General features: G+C 46.4%; 2 protein-coding genes and 1 long non-coding RNA gene across 3 annotated transcripts in view; all 3 read right to left on the reverse strand.

Moving 5' to 3' along the window:
• Positions 1-387, reverse strand: part of LOC135091020 (uncharacterized) — a 14,135-nt gene extending 13,748 nt beyond the window's left edge. Inside the window, exon 1 of the mRNA XM_063988331.1 lies at positions 1-387. This exon is cut by the window's left edge and continues 1,143 nt beyond it. The gene's annotated coding sequence lies outside the window, so the exon portion shown is untranslated.
• Positions 388-1,263: 876 nt separating this feature from the next.
• LOC135091023 (uncharacterized) lies at positions 1,264-5,731 on the reverse strand. Its single transcript, XM_063988343.1, has 3 exons — positions 5,055-5,731; positions 2,198-3,482; positions 1,264-2,113 (listed from the first exon to the last, which is right to left on the reverse strand). The coding sequence occupies exons 2-3, from the start codon at positions 2,997-2,999 to the stop codon at positions 2,058-2,060; spliced, it is 858 nt and encodes a 285-aa protein (XP_063844413.1). The 5' UTR covers positions 3,000-3,482; positions 5,055-5,731; the 3' UTR covers positions 1,264-2,057.
• A 5,684-nt stretch (positions 5,732-11,415) lies between these two features.
• LOC135091029 (uncharacterized) overlaps positions 11,416-12,500 on the reverse strand; it is a 12,883-nt gene continuing 11,798 nt past the window's right edge. The window contains exons 6-7 of the long non-coding RNA XR_010262249.1: positions 12,299-12,429; positions 11,416-11,806 (exon numbers count right to left, since the gene is read on the reverse strand). This is a non-coding gene — a long non-coding RNA (uncharacterized LOC135091029). The remainder of the gene's footprint in view (positions 11,807-12,298; positions 12,430-12,500) is intronic.

A 12,500-nucleotide genomic window follows, 5' to 3' on the forward strand; every position in this document is an offset into this window, starting at 1 on the left:
GCACCCCTGCACAGCCTCCCTCCTCACACTGTCATCAACCGCAGTTTGTGGTAACCCCACACTCAAATTGTCCCACGGTCGAGCGCCTCAGCGCCCCGTAAAGTACTCGTCAGGTCCTGCGTGTTGCGCCCTTTGTCACCGCCACCTGCCTCCCTCCCCTCCTTCCTTCCCCCAGGGGCCGCCTTGGGTATACTTGTCTCATTAGCAGCGCACCTGAGCCAACACAGACGCCAAATCTGTGTACACTTCACACCATGACGCATTTTTTCACCGCCACCTACACTTACGCATCCAGGACAGTCCTCGCCGGCCACGCCTCGGGAGAAAGCCTGTTTTGCCCTCGCACACCCACACCGCAGTGGCGAACACCTCAGCCTCACTTTTTTTTTCCTGCTGGTGGAAGGGGCGTGTGGGGCGGAGAAAGAGAGGGCGGGGGTATTCTGTAAGCCAGGAGCGGGAGGAAGCATCTAGGGGGACACATTAATAGGGAGTTTTGGAATGTTATAGTGTGTGTGTGTGTGTGTGTGTGTGTGTGTGTGTGTGTGTGTGTGTGTGTGTGTGTGTGTGTGCAACCATCCGTTTCCTGTGATATATGAAAGTATGATTTAGCTCATCTTTTCCGTTCCTCTTTTCCTCCCTGTTCCTTTCTCTCTCTCTCTGTCTCTCCCTTCCCCCTTTCTTTCTCTCCTTCCCTCTTCACTCCTCCCCGTCCGCCGCCAATCATTACCCGCCACTCAGACAAGGTCCTTAGGTGTTTCCCAGAAGACTCCTCACCTCACACCTCGAGTACTCCTGGCGGGGCTGCGAACGGGGCGGGGCGGGGCAGTGTCAGGGGGAGTCAAGCACATTTGCGTAACAGCGGGACGGGCGGGGCGGGTGAAGTCTGTCCTGCGGTGTGACAAACAGACACACACACACACACACACACACACAGACACACAGACATTCGCTGTTTCCGCTTCCGTCCACTAATGGTGTGTGACAAGTGTGGTCATAGTGATGATAACTCGCCCTCTTCTCGCGACACCTCTCCTCCTCCTCCTCCTCCTCCTCCTGTAGAAGAAAGGTGTAAGAAAGCACTTTTTTTTTCTAAGAAAGAATTTTTTTCAAGGAATATCATAGTACGAGTTGTAATCTGGCCCTGCACAGAAAACAAAGACAGACACTAACAGAGAGGCGAGGCGGTAGCGAGGCAAACAACAGGTAACATTCCTCGTCGGGGCGACAAGGCATGTTAAGAGTCTCACCAATCCAAACAAAAAATGGATATTCAAATATTTATTATCGTATAACCAGTTCCTTCCAGCCTGGCTTGTGTGTGTGTGTGTGTGTGTATGTGCTGTGTGTGTGTGTGTGTTCAGAGGGGCAGCATGAGGGCCACAGTCCAGCACCAGCACCTCCGTGACGGGTCGGTGCCTGGCCGCGGCCCGCAGCGTGGCCAGGCCGCTCGTCACGGTGCCGAAGGCCGTGTCTGTCTTGTGGTCTGGCCACGGGCTGAGAATCACGCCGTACACGGCCAGGCGGTGCCGCTGGTTGGAGTGGGCGCCCACCAGAAGCCCGGACACCGCCTCGTGCAGGTGCTCCCCGCCCGTGGCCACGCCCTCCACCAGCGCTGCGCCGCCTGTGCCGTCGTTGTTCTCGTAGTCGCCGCCACGGATGATCTCTCCCTCCCCGCCCACCCGCTCCGCCTCGAACATGCAGGTACCGCGATAGCAGGGTCCCGCCTCGCCAGAACACAGCTGCAGGAACCTGCCTCGCCCTCGCCGAGTCTCCCATCATGGTGAGGTGGACGCGCCCCTGGCTGTGCCCCTCCCACCCCAGCTCCAGAAAGGCCGAGGCGCACTCCCGCGCTACCAGCGACCGCACGCTGCCTGAACTGTGGAGGAAACAACACACTTTACAAGACCAGACAACCAAAAAGGCGGCGCCTCCCTCACCCTGGTGCCATCACTCACCCGAGAATACAGGAGCGGTGCCTGGCGGCGGCGAGGACTGGCAGGGCGTGCAGATGCAGCAGAGAGTCGTGTACACTGAGTCGCGCCCAGCGTCGGCCGTCGTCAGCTTCGTGTGCCACGTACATGGTCTTGGCCAGCTGCAGCGATCCCCGCAGGTCCTAGCGGGAAGCAGCGATGGGGTCAGTGTCATCTGCGGGATGCCTCATGCTGCAGGGAATGTCTGAACACTCGCCCACACTCACCAGTGAACCAAGACGCAGCTGGGTGCCCAGGAACCTCGCCTGCCGTTCTCGCTCCCGCCCTGCCCGCGCCTCCGTGGTGGTGACACACTCGCGGGCCGCCAGCGCTGCCGTGGCCAACTCCCGCACGGTGCTCGCCTGCATGATGGCTGACTCCCTTCTCCCGTAGCCCCTGCATCCACACGTCGATTTCGGCCACCTTGTCCTCCACCTCCTTCTTCTTGGTGTCCAGCTCCTTGACGGCGTCCAGCTCGGCCCGGGCGGCGGCCTGCAGGGTGGCGGCCACAGCGTTGCGGATCCTCCGGTTGGCTTCCAGACAGCCTCCCTGTGTCGCGGCCGAGGTCTTCAGTTCCCGCAACGAAAGCACCTTGGCCGTCAGGGTCTCCACGTGGGTCTTTTTCATCTCATTGATGGCCTGCCGCACGGACAACAGGCGGCAGGCCCCCTCGGGTGGCAGCGTGTGGTCCATCAGCAGGCACTCCCGACACACCCACACACGGCAGGTCATGCAGCGCTGCGTGAGGCGGGCCAGGTGGGCAGCGCACTCCCCGGCGTCGTTCTGGTTGCGGGTGGGACCCGGGGCGGGGCTGGGTGCCTCCGATTGCCCCCGCTGGAGGTTGACAGAGGCCAGGGCGCGAGACAACCTTAACAGCGGGTAATTGACAGGCAGGGGCCGCGGCGGTGTGGGCGTAGAATGGGCGGCGGCACTCGGGACACTTGCGGCCACTGTTGATGATCTGCTGCACACAGAGGGAGCACACGGCGTGGCCGCAGCCCAGGTTCTTGGGGCAGCGGTTCTCGTCATAACGCTCGTGGCACACGCAGCACCCCAGCTCTGCCTCCTCCATGGCGCCGGCCCTGCAACACAGCCTTGCTACATACACACACACACACACACACACACACACACACACACAGGGAAGACCAGATCGCATGACCACAAAGGGACAAAGACACTCCCTTCTCCCCTTTCTTAATACAAACCGCAGAAGGCCAAACACGCCCCACTCCTCCTCCTCCCCCCACTTCTCACAACCTCCCTGCCTCCTCCCTTCACACTCTCCCCTCTCCCATCACATACACTCTCCCCTCAGCCGGGCCGCCCTTGCACACGCACGTTGCGACTCACACGAACACCAGATTAACTTGTACGAACAGGTAGCAAGGCACGCACCAGGTGTAAAGACCCTAAGGACACTGTACTTGATTTATCGTTTGTGTGGGAGCGTCTGTGAAGTGTTGAGATGCGGGCGTTTGAGTGCGTGGGTGTGAGAGTGAGTGAGTGAGTCTGAGGGAGAGAGAATTGACATGATTCATCACCCCTACCCTGCTGGCCACGTCTGTCTGGTAGGAGGTGGAGGAGGAGGAATAGGAGTACGAGTAGGAGGTGGAGGAGGAGGAGGAGCAGGAGGAGGAGGAGGAGGAGGAGGAGGAGGAGGAGGAGAGGGATAATACTGCTTCTGGTTAACTCTCTCTCTCTCTCTCTCTCTCTCTCTCTCTCCTCTCTCTCTCTCTCTCTCTCTCTCTCTCTCTCTCTCATTCATTAAAAGTAAGGGTAATAATATTTAGTGACATTCATGATATAAGTTTTGTGATTATAATAGTTTTTAGTTAAAATTTTGCAATAATTTTCTTGTTTAATATTTTTCTTCCTTTGAACATTTTGCTGCGTGGTAGCTGCTTAATTATGAATGGGTGAATAGACGCATTATAATTGTTGTTGTTGTTGTTGTTGTTGTTGTTGTTGTTGTTGTTGTTGTCACTACTACTACTACTACTACTACTACTACTACTACTACTATTACCACTACTACTACTACTACTACCACTACTACTACTACTACTACTACTACTACTACTACTACTACTACTACTACTACTACTGCCACTACTACTACTACTACTACTATCATTATTGTTGCTGCTGTTGTACACACACACACACACACACACACACACACACACACACACACACACACACACACACACACACACAGACTTATCTTTACACGCACGCATTTAATAAGATCAACCCCCGCTAATATAATATGCTAATACGCGTACATTAATTATGCAGGTGGGTACGACACTTCGCACGGGAGGCACAGAGCATTAAACACCGCTGCCAGACGAGCGACAAAGTAAACACAACCTTTTAAACTAACAAATTAACATGCATTCCTTGATTCCGCCTCACTGTATAAACATCGTAAGCAGTAATGGAGGAAAAGTATGATGAATTGACTATTAAACTGGAGATAAGCAACGTGAGGATAAGAAAGTGATGCTTATACTGATACTTCACGGATATTGCTATTTAGAGAAAGAGAGAGAGAGAGAGAGAGAGAGAGAGAGAGAGAGAGAGAGAGAGAGAGAGAGAGAGAGAGAGAGAGAGAGAGAGAGAGAGAGAGAGAGAGAGAGAGAGAGAGAGAGAGAGAGAGAGAGAGAGAGAGAGAGAGAGAGCATTACTCCTTATTTCTACACCAGCACTAATAGTAATAATAATAATAATAAAAAAACGAATACTGTTAAGATACAGCGTGACGGCCTTCGGTAGTGTATTATTAGACCTGTAGGGAGATAGATACCTTGGCTTGTGTGGTGGTGTAGTGATGTGGTGGTGGGAAGGGAGAAACTGACTGCCCGACCAGCCCTCATACCCTCTCTCTCTCTCTCTCTCTCTCTCTCTCTCTCTCTCTCTCTCGTGGTAATATTCAAGGCTATGTCAGTTGCCTCCGTTCCAACTATCCTCTCCTCCTCCTCCTCCTCCTCCTCCTCCTTTTCTTCCTCTTCCTCTATTCTCTTAGTCATCTCTCTCTTCCACTTATTTCATAATTGTATAATTTTTTTTGTCACTTACTTCTCTTGTGCCCATGCTTCTTCTTCTTCTTCTTCTTCTTCTTCTTCTTCTTCTTTGCACCTGTCTACGGTAGGGAAGAATCAAGGACTGGTTGATGAAGTATTGTAGTAGCAGTAGTAGTTAGTAGTAGTAGTAGTAGTAGTAGTAGTAGTAGTAGCGCTCGTCTCGTGTCCTGTGGAGGGCGGGATGCTGCAGGAAGAGGAGAAGGAAGAGAAGTGCAACTGTAAGGAAGGGGAAAGGGACAGATACTTGTATCGGAGCTTAGAGAAAACTGAGAGAAAAATTTTTAAGGGAGACTTACCTAAGCTGATGCTGGAGAGAAACTTTATAAGGAAATTGTGGATTAGGTTGAAATGATTGTAGATTGTGACGTCTTCGTTATTTCTTAAACAGTAAAGATTGTGAAGATGATAATAGAGAATAGAAAGACTGGAGGGAAGATAATGACGATGAATGAATAGAAAAAAAAAACGTAAATTATTGTTAAGATGAAATATAGTAAGCTCTCATAAGAACTGTTTGAAAAAGGCCATATGCATTATGAGTTGGGTTATCATAGTGTTTTCCTGAGTAATACTGCTACGTCCTCGTCAATTTCTCACTACGGTAACTGAAATACTCTCGAAAACCAAAATATCTCTTATTACAAAATGTAGAAATAGTAAAAAGACAGCCGAAGTAATACACTGAGTATGTTATGCAAATGAGCTTTAGGTCTGCAATAGAATAGTGATTATAATAAAAGAACATGAACAAGATAAAAGAAGATCGAGAACAACAACAATTATGATTCTACAGCAAAGAAAAGAAAAGCATAAAAAAATATAAAAAAAAAAACAGTAACACTAACAACAGTCACGTAGTGTAGTTCAATGTAATAAAAGGAAGCCGGCAGGACATCCTTTCTCCCCCTCGTCTTATCCTCTTCCAACATTAGGCACCGGACGCAGATGACACCTCACATCTTTGTCTAACCCCATCTTGTCCCGGGCTATTCTGAGCGCTCCTGACTCCCGAACGTCTCAGTGTCGCTAGTTTCAACAGGCTGCGGTGGAAATCTGTGCGTGTTTTAAGAGTGTTTGTATGATCATAATAATAACCAACACCGTATTCTCTAACTTTTCAGGGTATCGACTTTCAATAGGATCCGGTGGGAAATCCGTTCCTGTTTTCAGAATTGTTTTAATCGTAGTAATTGTTGTGATAGTCTAAGCAGAATTTTACACCAGCGATAAGAAATGTCAGTTTTGATAATAATAATAGTTCTGATAGTTTTAAAAATCCTACTGCACCAGTGACAAGAAACGTTACTGAAAATATGACTAGTGATTTCTGCGGACTTTGAAAACAGGTGTTAAGAGAAAGAAGTGTTTTTTTTTTGTTTTTTTTTTTTAAGAGTAAAGCCCTCGGGAAGACTAAAGGGCGGTGCAGCCTCAGCGTTTAGTGTATATATTGACGTTATGTGCTGAGTGTCTTGTGTTTTTAAGTTACTCGTATATTACCGTACTATGCATGGTAACTAGCTCTGGCACGGGAGATTAATGCGGTAAGTCTCTCTCTCTCTCTCTCTCTCTCTCTCTCTCTCTCTCTCTCTCTCTCTCTCTCTCTCTCTCTCTCTCTCCTAGGCCTGGCATCACAAAAGGCATCCCGTGAGTCTGGCGTCGCGTGAATGAGAGACTTGTCATTCACTTCCGGCTCTGGTGCACGCCTACTACTGGAATTTTAGAGGCACACACACACACACACACACACACACTTACAAACACACACACACACATACACAGACATACACACAGACAGACACACATACTACTAATTAATTGCTTATCTCTAATACCTTACCTTAGGATGGTCCCCAAGTGCTCCTAATTACGACAGGTGAAGGTACAGGTATGCAGGTCGGCGTGCTGACGTAAGGTGTGAGCACATTTGCGTAACAGCGGGACGGGCGGGGTGGGTGAAGTCTGTCCTGCGGTGTGACAAACAGACACACACACACAGACATTCGCCGTTTCCGCTTCCGTCCACTAATGGTGTGTGACAAGTGTGGTCATAGTGATGATAACTCGCCCTCCTCTTGCGACACCTCTCTTCCTCCTCCTCCTCCTCCTCCTCCTCCTCCTCCTCCTCCTCCTCCTCCTCCTTCACAGATAATACAAAGTGTGAGCCGCTGCAGTAATTAGTTTTCACCTTTGATCTCTGTTTCCTCCTCCTTCTCCTCCTTCTCCTCCTCCTCCTCCTCCTCCTCCTCCTCCTCCTCCTCCTCCTCCTCCTCCTCCTCAAACTCCACCTTCTCTCCTACTGGTAGCTGGTGTAGGTTAGTAATACAAACACCCTAGTAAGGATCTCGGGGTTTGTTTGTTGTTTAACATTTAAGGTGCAGACTTAAGTGAGATGTAGGGGAGAGATTTTTATTGTATTGTTTATTCTATTTACAAGAATGTGAATGTTACGTGTCTGTGTGTGTGTGTGTGTGTGTGTGTGTGTGTGTGTATTTACCTATAATTATGTATCTACCTATTTGTATTTTTGACATGATTGAGTCACGCTCGTAATGTTCCGTCTTTTGCTAATCAATTATCATTTTTTTTTCTTTAAATTTATGTATACTGTTTGCACACGCTACCTCTTCTGGCAGTGAATTCCATAGATCTATTGCTCTATTTGGAAAACTGTATTTTTGTATGTCTTTGTCTCCTCTTCTTTTTCTCAGTTTCATTTTATGCCCTCTAAATGTTTCATTTGAACTTTCTCCAGTTTGGATTTAAATTTTTTTTTTTTTAAGTGAGTTTCAGACCAACACTGTATATTGTAATGTGGGTCTTATGAATGGCGTGTGTGTGTGTGTGTGTGAGGAAGAGAGAACCCGGTATAACAGAACAGAGCCTTAATAAGATGCCGGATTTAACTGAGACACCTGTTCTTTCACACCTGTTCTCTTTCTTCCATCATCATCGTCATCACTGGTTTTCGTAGTGATAGTGGTAATTATTGTCATTATTATTATTATTATTATTATTATTATTAGTAGTAGTAGTAGTAGTAGTAGTAGTAGTAGGATATTAGTAATAGAAGGAGGAAGAGGAGGTGGAGATGGAGAAAAAGGGGAAGGAGAATCAGAAAGGGAAGGATGAGGAAAAAGAAAAAAAAGGAATAAAAAAAAAAATGTAGGAACAGTAATACAATACGTATGAAATGATAGGAAAGGACAAATGTAAAAAAAAAAGAGAAGATAAGGAAAACGAAAACAAAGATAATGCACAAATAGAGAAAACATGAAATAAAAAAAAGACTAAGAAATTTCCATTAGTCCATTACAAAAAGACACGATAACTTACGTGTTATTTCATCAGTAGTCATGCTTGTTGGTGTTGATGGTGTTGATAGAGTAGGTGTTGAAGGAGAAGCAGTTGATGGAGTAGATAGGATTGATGGAGTAGATGGTGTTGATGGTGTTGATGGAGTAGATGGTGTTGATGGTGTTGATGGTGTTGATGGAGTAGATGGTGTTGATGGTGGTGATGGTGTTGATGGAGTAGATGGTGTTGATGGTGTTGATGGAGTAGATGGTGTTGATGGTGCTGATGAAGTAGATGGTGTTGATGGTGTTGATGGTGTTGATGGAGTAGATGGTGTTGATGGTGTTGATGAAGTAGATGGTGTTGATGGTGTTGATGGTGTTGATGGTGTTGAAGTAGATGGTGTTGATGGTGTTGATGAAGTAGATGGTGTTGATGGTGTTGATGGAGTAGATGGTGTTGTTGGTGTTGATGAAGTAGATGGTGTTGATGGTGTTGATGGAGTAGATGGTGTTGATGGTGTTGATGGTGTTGATGGAGTAGATGGTGTTGATGGTGTTGATGGTGTTGATGAAGTAGATGGTGTTGATGGTGTTAATGGTGTTGATGGAGTAGATGGTGCTGATGGTGTCGATGAAGTAGATGGTGTTGATGGTGTTGATGGAGTAGATGGTGCTGATGGTGTTGATGGTGTTGATGAAGTAGATGGTGTTGATGGTGTTGATGGAGTAGATGGTGTTGATGGTGTTGATGAAGTAGATGGTGTTGATAGTGTTGATGGAGTAGATGGTGTTGATGGTGTTGATGGAGTAGATGGTGTTGATGGTGTTGATGAAGTAGATGGTGTTGATGGTGTTGATGGAGTAGATGGTGTTGATGGTGTTGATGGAGTAGATGGTGTTGATGGTGTTGATGAAGTAGATGGTGTTGATGGTGTTGATGGAGTAGATGGTGTTGATGGTGTTGATGGTGTTGATGGAGTAGATGGTGTTGATGGTGTTGATGGTGTTGATGGAGTAGATGGTGTTGATGATGTTGATGGAGTAGATGGTGTTGATGGTGTTGATGGAGTAGATGGTGTTGATGGTGATGATGGTGTTGATGGAGTAGATGGTGTTGATGGTGTTGATGGAGTAGATGGTGTTGATGGTGTTGATGGAGTAGATGGTGTTGATGGTGTTGATGAAGTAGATGGTGTTGATGGTGTTGATGGAGTAGATGGTGTTGATGGTGTTGATGAAGTAGATGGTGTTGATGGTGTTGATGGAGTAGATGGTGTTGATGGTGTTGATGGAGTAGATGGTGTTGATGGTGTTGATGAAGTAGATGGTGTTGATGGTGTTGATGGAGTAGATGGTGTTGATGGTGTTGATGAAGTAGATGGTGTTGATGGTGTTGATGGAGTAGATGGTGTTGATGGTGTTGATGGAGTAGATGGTGTTGAGGGTGTTGATGGAGTAGATGGAGTAGATGGTGTTGATGGTGTTGATGGAGTAGATGGTGTTGATGGTGTTGATGAAGTAGATGGTGTTGATGGTGTTGATGGTGTTGATGGAGTAGATGGTGTTGATAGTGTTGATGAAGTAGATGGTGTTGATGGTGTTGATGGAGAAGATGGTGTTGATGGTGTTGATGGAGTAGATGGTGTTGAGGGTGTTGATGGAGTAGATGGTGTTGATGGTGTTGATGGAGTAGATGGTGTTGATGGTTTTGATGAAGTAGATGGTGTTGATGGTGTTGATGGTGTTGATGGAGTAGATGGTGTTGATGGTGTTGATGACGTAGATGGTGTTGATGATGTTGATGGAGTAGATGGTGTTGATGGTGTTGATGGTGTTGATGGAGTAGATGGTGTTGATGGTGTTGAAGGAGTAGATGGTGTTGATGATGTTGATGGAGTAGATGGTGTTGATGATGTTGATGGAGTAGATGGTGTTGATGGTGTTGATGAAGTAGATGATGTTGATGGTGTTGATGGAGTAGATGGTGTTGATGATGTTGATGGAGTAGATGGTGTTGATGGTGTTGATGAAGTAGATGGTGTTGATGGTGTTGATGGTGTTGATGGAGTAGATGGTGTTGATGGTGTTGATGAAGTAGATGGTGTTGATGGTGTTGATGGAGTAGATGGTGTTGATGGTGTTGATGGTGATGGAGTAGATGGTGTTGATGGTGTTGATGGTGTTGATGAAGTAGATGGTGTTGATGGTGTTGATGGTGTTGATGGTGTAGATGGTGTTGATGGTGTTGATGAAGTAGATGGTGTTGATGGTGTTGATGGAGTAGATGGTGTTGATGGTGTTGATGGAGTAGATGGAGTTGATGGTGTTGATGGTGTTGATGGTGTAGATTGTGAAGATTGTGTAGATGGAGTAGATGGTGTTGATTGTGTAGATTGTGTAGAAGATGGAGTTGATGGAGTTGGATGAGTGTAGTTTAGCGGTGTCTTCTCCCTAATGTCCATGACCTGGTCGACGAAGACGTGGTAGCGCCGCCTCTCCATCCTGCTGCTTAGGAGGAGATTGAGGTAGGAGGGTGTGTCGGGATCTACCTTCAGGTTAGACAGACTATCCCGTCTGTTCCTCATGCCCTTGAACGTAATCGTGGTATTCTGGAAAGGTCCAATGAGTTAATGTCTAGAGAATGGATTTAACACTTGGGGCCGTATTCTGAAAGACTTCCGTGGTTTATCTCCACTTTTTTAGTCTTTAATCAAAGTGAAACGGGCTTTTAAGGGTATTTTTACGGTTATGGTGACAGATTAGCAAGATTTGTACATTATTTAAGGGAGAAACACTCTTATGAACTCGGCTTATCATGTCTGTGGCCTTTTGAAAATAGTCGCGATGAGAGAGCAAAGCGCTTCAAAATACGGACCTTGTGTTGTTTATATTTTTCCTACTAGTGTTGGCGTGGTGATTGAAATTGTAAACTCTGAATCTATGATTACTGTTCCCTTTTGTTTTTATCTTTTACTCTACGAATTTCGTGTCTCTTAGTATTGGCTACTGAAAGTATTATTTTGTCTTTATTGAAGGCCATAGAGGAATGGAAAGTGAGACGTTAATGAATTAGTTGTAATACGTTAGTGAGTAAAAAATTATAATTTGTTACGGACAGTTGACAACTGAGAAAGGGATGGTAGCTAGTAAATTAGTTCATCCATTAGTTAGTTAGATGGTCAGTTATTTAATTGGATAGTTACTCAGTTAATTGGTCAATGAATTAGCTAGACATAAAACAATATATTGATTTTCCTTCCGGCCTTCTTTTCTCGTCTCCCAGATCATTGAAATTCCAAGGCTACATGTCTTGAGCATTCCCTGGTATTGTTCGGTGTATCAGTGTTTGTTGATGTGTCCCGTGTTCCCTGTATCTTGCCTGGAACTTGGTCTGCGGGGACGCCCTCTCATCGCAGCAGGAAAGTGATTGGCACGGACACACCACATCAACCTGAGAGAGAGAGAGAGAGAGAGAGAGAGAGAGAGAGAGAGAGAGAGAGAGAGAGAGAGAGAGAGAGAGAGAGAGAGAGAGAGAGCTCTAATACAAAGCAATAATTCTATCTTTGAGAATAAATAATACTAAATACACAAGAAAACCTAAAAAAAAAAAAATCAATAAAATACAAATAAAGATGGACAGACAGCCAGACAACAAGAAAGACAGACAGATGGACAAACAGACAGACAAATAGACAAATACACTTATGAATGGACAGTTATCATTGTTATTATCGTTATTAGTTATTATTCTCTGTATTACTTCAATATCTGATGTTATACTTGTACAAATCGATTAATTCTGTACACGCAATTATTTCTAGCATTATTATCTAATATATCTTTAGTTCCTCCCTGTTATCACTATTTCCATCGCTATTAGTTATCATCTGTATTCTCCCCTATGTCCGGTACTAAACTCGTACATAAAGCAAAGTTACCGTACCGTCTGATCGACTGTGATCTTCGGGGGCCGTCTGTCAGGCAACACGAAGAGCATAGCGGTGATCTGCCCAATGTTGTTGTGAATGGTGCAGGGAGGCGCCACCACCAGCACCGCCACGCTCAGGAACGTGTCTTAAGAGAGAGAGAGAGAGAGAGAGAGAGAGAGAGAGAGAGAGAGAGAGAGAGAGAGAGAGAGAGAAGGG

The sequence above is a fragment of the Scylla paramamosain genome, chromosome 36, assembly GCF_035594125.1.
Source record: "Scylla paramamosain isolate STU-SP2022 chromosome 36, ASM3559412v1, whole genome shotgun sequence".
Taxonomy (NCBI): Eukaryota; Metazoa; Arthropoda; class Malacostraca; order Decapoda; family Portunidae; genus Scylla; species Scylla paramamosain.

Bases quoted from the DNA above. Each gene is read 5' to 3' on its own strand.
- LOC135091023 (XM_063988343.1), bottom strand. From the start codon at position 2,999: ATGACGAGAACCGCTGCCCCAAGAACCTGGGCTGCGGCCACGCCGTGT. The intron at 2,114-2,197 runs GTGAGTGTGGGC...GCTTCCCGCTAG, and splicing joins AGCTGCGTCTTGGTTCACTG to GACCTGCGGGGATCGCTGCA.